The sequence below is a fragment of the Microplitis mediator genome, chromosome 11 (assembly GCF_029852145.1).
Source record: "Microplitis mediator isolate UGA2020A chromosome 11, iyMicMedi2.1, whole genome shotgun sequence".
Lineage (NCBI taxonomy): Eukaryota > Metazoa > Arthropoda > Insecta > Hymenoptera > Braconidae > Microplitis > Microplitis mediator.
In genome coordinates, this window is record NC_079979.1 from 1,641,825 (window position 1) to 1,647,824 (window position 6,000).

General features: G+C 32.6%; 1 protein-coding gene across 1 annotated transcript; it reads right to left on the minus strand.

Moving 5' to 3' along the window:
* Window positions 1–1,871: 1,871 nt before the first annotated feature.
* LOC130677609 (uncharacterized) lies at window positions 1,872–5,018 on the minus strand. Its single transcript, XM_057484453.1, has one exon. It carries the CDS (start codon window positions 4,997–4,999, stop codon window positions 4,040–4,042), a length of 960 nt encoding a protein of 319 aa, XP_057340436.1. The 5' UTR covers window positions 5,000–5,018; the 3' UTR covers window positions 1,872–4,039.
* Between the last annotated feature and the right edge of the window lie 982 nt (window positions 5,019–6,000).

Below are 6,000 nucleotides of genomic sequence, written 5' to 3' on the forward strand. Positions count from 1 at the left end.
GTTCAGAATAGCCTACCGTGTGTTATCGTGCCGCACGCTTATCCCTTCCCGGGAAAAAAAGTTCTTATATGATCATATATAAATCATATAAAAGTGACTCATATAAAATCATATAAAGTTTTATAATGAAATTGGTCCTATAAAAACTTATATGACTTTATAAAATCTTATATAATCATATAAAATCTTATATAATCATATAAAGTTATATATACCCAGTAAAAAATGATTTTACCTAATTATATATACATACAATAACATATATATGATTAGATCTCAAAATTGGCAGGATCTGATGATATATAATTATATATAATCATGCATGAACAAAAAAAAAAAAAAACAAACACCTATCGGTTAACTGCTATTTTGCCAAATGGTCACCCATCCAACTAATGTTCTACCTCAATGCAGCTCAACTTTGATGATCGCTTGATTGCCGTCTGCTGCTCTAGTCTGCTTTACCCTTATAAGTATATAACAATCTATAGCATTACTTAAATCAAATGATCAATAATGCACCAAATATGATCAAATTTTATCACATTTATGTTTTAAATAAAATTATAAGTTTCTTTGAGATAACCTGCTTATGAGACCATAGAAATTTATATATAAGAATCATAAAACTATATAAACTTTTATACAATCATATATGATTTTGTATAACCGTATTAAACTCTTTTGTAATCATACAAATTTATTTATAACTTCATATAAAATCACATAAATTTTTATTAACTATCTGAACTCTTAGAAGAATTTTATAAGGTCATATAAAATTTCATATGATCATATATAACTTTATATGAAGTTACAACGAATTTTATAAAAATTTTATAAGATTATGCGAATTATTGTAAGAATTTTATAAGATTATATGAGTTTTTATATAACCATATATGACTGCATATAATTTATAACATTTTATCTGGTAATGTTATAAACTAATATATAAGTTTATACAAAATCATATAAAATCCTTATAAAATTATGTAAATTCTTATAAGAATTTTATAAGATCGTATGAGCTTTTATATGATCATATATGACTATATATAAGCATATGAAACTTTATCTGGTGTTTTTATAAAGTTATATATAACTTTATATAAAATCACATCAATTGTTATAAAATTCTTATAAGATCATATAAATCCTTATAAGAATTTTATAAGATTATGTAAGCTGTCATATAATCATATATAAACCCATATGCTTATATATGATTCTATAAGAACTTTTTCTCGGGTTTATATAAAATCACATCTATTTTTAAAAAATCTTTATAAAACTATATAAATTCTTATAAGATTTTTATAAGATCATATGAACTTTTATATAATTATATATAAGCATATAAAACTTTATCTAGTACTTTTATAAAGTTATATATAACTTTCTATAAAGTCATATCAATTTTTATAAAGTCCTCACGAGAGTATATTAATTCGTATAAGAACTTTATAAGATCATATAAGCTTTTATGTAATCATATATAATTTTGATATATTTCGTATATGATTATATATAAATTGTATATGAACATATATGTTTATATATGATCATATAAAATCTTTTTTTCCCGGGTTATTCTATCCCACCTATTTCTGTCCACTTATCCGCGTCGTATATAAAAATTACTAATATAGAAACCCAGATTTCTATGTGGATTTCCCATATGTTTCCAGATACCCATCGTTCCCTACATGGATTCGTATAGGAATTGTACACTTCAACATCAATTTCCATGGAAAACATAGACACTATCATCTGCCTGCATCCACCCGTACCTGCCATCGTCGATTACAAGAAAAATCAAATTCTCTCTGGAATTTTCCCCTTTCTCTTTCAACTGAAGGCCTCATAAATTAAAAATTAATATTGTAATATTAAATTGTCAATTATTTATAGAATTCATAATAGTCATAAATAATATCAGTATCCAAATTTCCGATGAATCAATCACCATGATTATCATCTGAACGGTGATCGGACATAAAATCGTTGCATACTTTCGAAACTTTACCCAAGTGTTTTTCTATTCCTGAAAATTTACTCTCGAGAGAATTCAAATAACGTTCCATCTTCTCGCCCAGTTCAACGATATCATTTAATCCTGTACCGATAACGACAAAGTGAGTTGACAATTTTGCTGTCACTAAATTAAATATCACCAATATCAATAATGTTATTATCATCAAAAATCCAATCATAAAATACCATTTGTGCCTGTTTATAAATGAATCACTTTCCCCCATTTTTGATTACGAATTAATAAATTTCTGTAACTAATAAATAAGCAGAATAATGAATTAAAAAATTGTTAATTAATATGACGAGAATGCTCGAATTTTTCTAAAGTATCAGTAATATCATCGCAATGTTTTTCTATCTGTTGATTTATTTTTTCCATTGAAGCGAAAATCTTTTTAAAATTTGTACCGTGTTGAGTTATACCAGTTAAACTATTCCCGATATCAAGAAAGTGGGGCGATAGTTTTTGCGATAGTAAATAATAGAGTATTAAAAATGACATTGCCATAATTAGGATGATCATGATGATGAGTGTGAGCTTGTATTTATAAATGACCGATTCATTTGTATCCATAATAATTCAAGATCCTGATTAGAGTGATTGCTTACTGACTAATAGATAAAGATAAATAATTTAAAAAATTTGTTGATTAGTCGAAATGACTAATTAGCCATAAGCAACGCAGATCACATGAGAACTTATACTTGTAGACGTTATTGGGTTACCTAGTGATAGACGGAAGATCGACTGAGCTGGTTACTACTTTAGTGCAGAAAATATTGGGTGCTGGTCAGTGATAGACTTACAGCAGCTGGATCCCATGGAGTTTATTTGAGAAGAAGCTGGATCCAGTGAAGTGCTTGAACTGGTTCGATGACCACAGAACATTGTAACATAGGACATGAGCCACTAAGCGGTGGAACAGCCGCACGAGTGTGTTGGAACATGCAAGCTGATAATCAGCAGTAGAATTTAGATACAAATTGACTGCAGAAGAGATTGGTTGAACTACGATGAGTAGCGTGGATCAGTGGATTTTAGATGTGTACAGTTGATTTGATCTATAGTACTGAGAGATATTCTGAGAGTTTATTCAGAAAGTAGCTGATTTCTACCACGCACCGGAACGAGTCCAGAGAATGTCGCACCATACGACTTGAGCTGCCAAGCCATGGACCAGCTGAGTTAGTGTTTTGACCCACGCAAGCTGATAATCAGCAGTAAGGATTAGATACAAATTGACTGCAGAAGAAATTGATTGCACTATGATGAGTAGCATGGATCAGTGGTTTTCAGATATGTACAGGAGGTTTGACCTATAGAACTTGGAGATCTTGTAAGAGTTTATTCAGAAAGTCGCTTCGTCCTACCACGCACTAGAACCAGCTCAATGACCAGTCCAGTGAATATGGTACCATGCGACGTGAGCTGCCAAACCATGGACCAGCTGAGCTAGTGTGTTGGACTCTGGATTTATGGTGGCTGTGATGCTAATGAAGCATGTTAGCTGATAATAAGCTTGGTCATCCAATTGGGGACTGGAGATTAAGCAAGCTGATCATTAATAAAGCTTAGTTTCAAACTAAGTGCAGAAGGTCAGTGGTTTTAAATACGTATAGTTGATTTGACTGAGAGCAACTGGAGTTCTTCTTGGGTTAGATCCTACCACGAGCGGGAATCAGCCCAATAACCAGTTCAGGGAATGTACCATGTAAAATGCTGTCCAACCTCAACCGAACTGAGCCGATATGTTGGACCATCGAAGATTTAGGATTCCTGGTGACTGTGCTTAAGGCTTACGCGCGCATGGGAGTTGCATTGTTCAAGAACTAGTTATCTGATCGGAGACGAATTAGACTCACTTCCAAGAAATGTCTATCCTGGATAAACTGATTGTCTAGGCACTGTTTCCTACATGCGTCATCATGTTTACGACGGTTATTAAAAAAAAATCATAATGTTTCAATCAATTCTTTATAAAATCTTAAAATCACGATAATATTAAACTGTCGATGCATAATTATAAAATGTATGATATAAATTTTTATAAAATCCTTCAAATATCATCAGGTCATCATCTTTTATCCCATCAATCTTCTGATCCTCTATAATATGACCCAACTTCTTAAATTGATCGCTTTTGACGTCACTCAAAAATTCCCTACGATCTTTTGAAGAGTAAAAACTATTCAGCAACCGGGGTATCGCTATATAAACCATTTCCTGAGGCTCGATTTTCCAGCCCATGGTTTTATCAATCGCAGGAATGATTTTGTTTATCAACCAGACGCAAATCGTGTCCTTGATCGTCTTGTCGTTACCAATGAACTCGTACATCGCTAGCAATCGGGTCAAATAAACAATGAATCGGAACCAGTATTTCTTTTCCGTCTCTCTTAGTTCGTAAGGAGAAACCGAGGGTACAATATTATCAAATAGTTTATAGAAGCCCTTTATTATTCCCGCGACTTGGATCAAGCTGTTCAAGCCATAGCCATAGGTAATGTAGCCTTCAAGGCGGTGGATCCCGTCGACGCACAATTTTTCCAATTCCATACGATTGTCTCGCATCAGGTCAAATATTTCGTCAATTTGTTTCTTGTATTTGAAAATATATTTACGAGGTATTGATAAATTGTATGATGCATTCAATATTGTTCCTTCATGACGGCTTTTATTTTGCATTGATTTTTTTATGCTGACGATTAATGAATCATCTAACGTGACATTGCGATTGTTAGCGTTTCTGATAGTGTCGACAGTTTGATTATTGTCACCACCGCGGACAATAAACGTCCGTACGTTTGTACGTATCAATAAATGCTCATTTATTTCATCAATCAAACTTTGCTGGGAAGTAAATTTCTTATACTGTATGATTGCGTCGACTATCGTATAAATAAACAATGAGATCAGAAGAACGTAAAGTAGAATCCGGAAAATTCTTTTGAAAGAAATCATTTTTTGTATCTAATATATAATGATAGAAATAAAATTTTTATAGATAATTCTGTGCTTAGATGATTTTTTTGTCTCCAGTAGCTTAGACTGTCTTCTTAAAAAATCAACAAAGTAGCCACGATAGTATTATTGTTTTAAGCAATACTATGAAAAAATAAATCTGGAAACCCAGCCTAGATTACCGTGTAGATTCTGGGTGTTTTGGGATAGATTCTCATATTGTTTCCATAAGAAATCAACATTGACTCCTGTGTAGGTTCTTACGTAGTTTCCGTTGGGAATCCATACCCCTGGCGGTTTTAGCGCCACGGTGATCTTACAGTAAAAACACCGTTAAAACACCGTGGAACGACTGTGAAAACGTGGTTGTAATGCAGTGAAATCACGGTATTTTTTGTGCAGTCACGCCACTGTATTCCGACCGCGTTTCCATTGCACTTAAAGTGTGCTTCCACGGTATTTCGATCGTAAGGTCACAGTAATCTCACGGTGGTTTTACGGTGAAACCACCGTAAAACTACGGTTGCTCCACAGTGGTTTTCAGCGATATCCACGGTGAGTTTACAATGGCTTTCCGATGGCTTGACAGTTTTTTAACCGTGAATTCACCGTATTTCCACAGTGAGTGCATCGTTCCATGGTGTGTCCATAAATTTTATAGCGAAAAAAAAAAAAAAAAAATTACCGCTGGCTCGGAGAATCGATCCCAGCGCCTTCGCATTCAAAGTCTGATCTGCTACCCACTGTGCCAAATCACACACTTGAGTGTATGGATTGATTGTATTTATATAAGCACAAATGAACTTTAGAAAATTAAAGATATCTAATAAATGATTGATTTTCTGATTTGTATTACATTCAATTATATAATTGTTTATAGCGTAATGAGACCAATAGCGGTATACCCACTAGTAGCGGGGCAATAAATACTTTTTTTGGTAAATTATGTAAATGAGAAGTTAAAATTTTTCAAACTTAACCATACAATATTTTAAATTTGA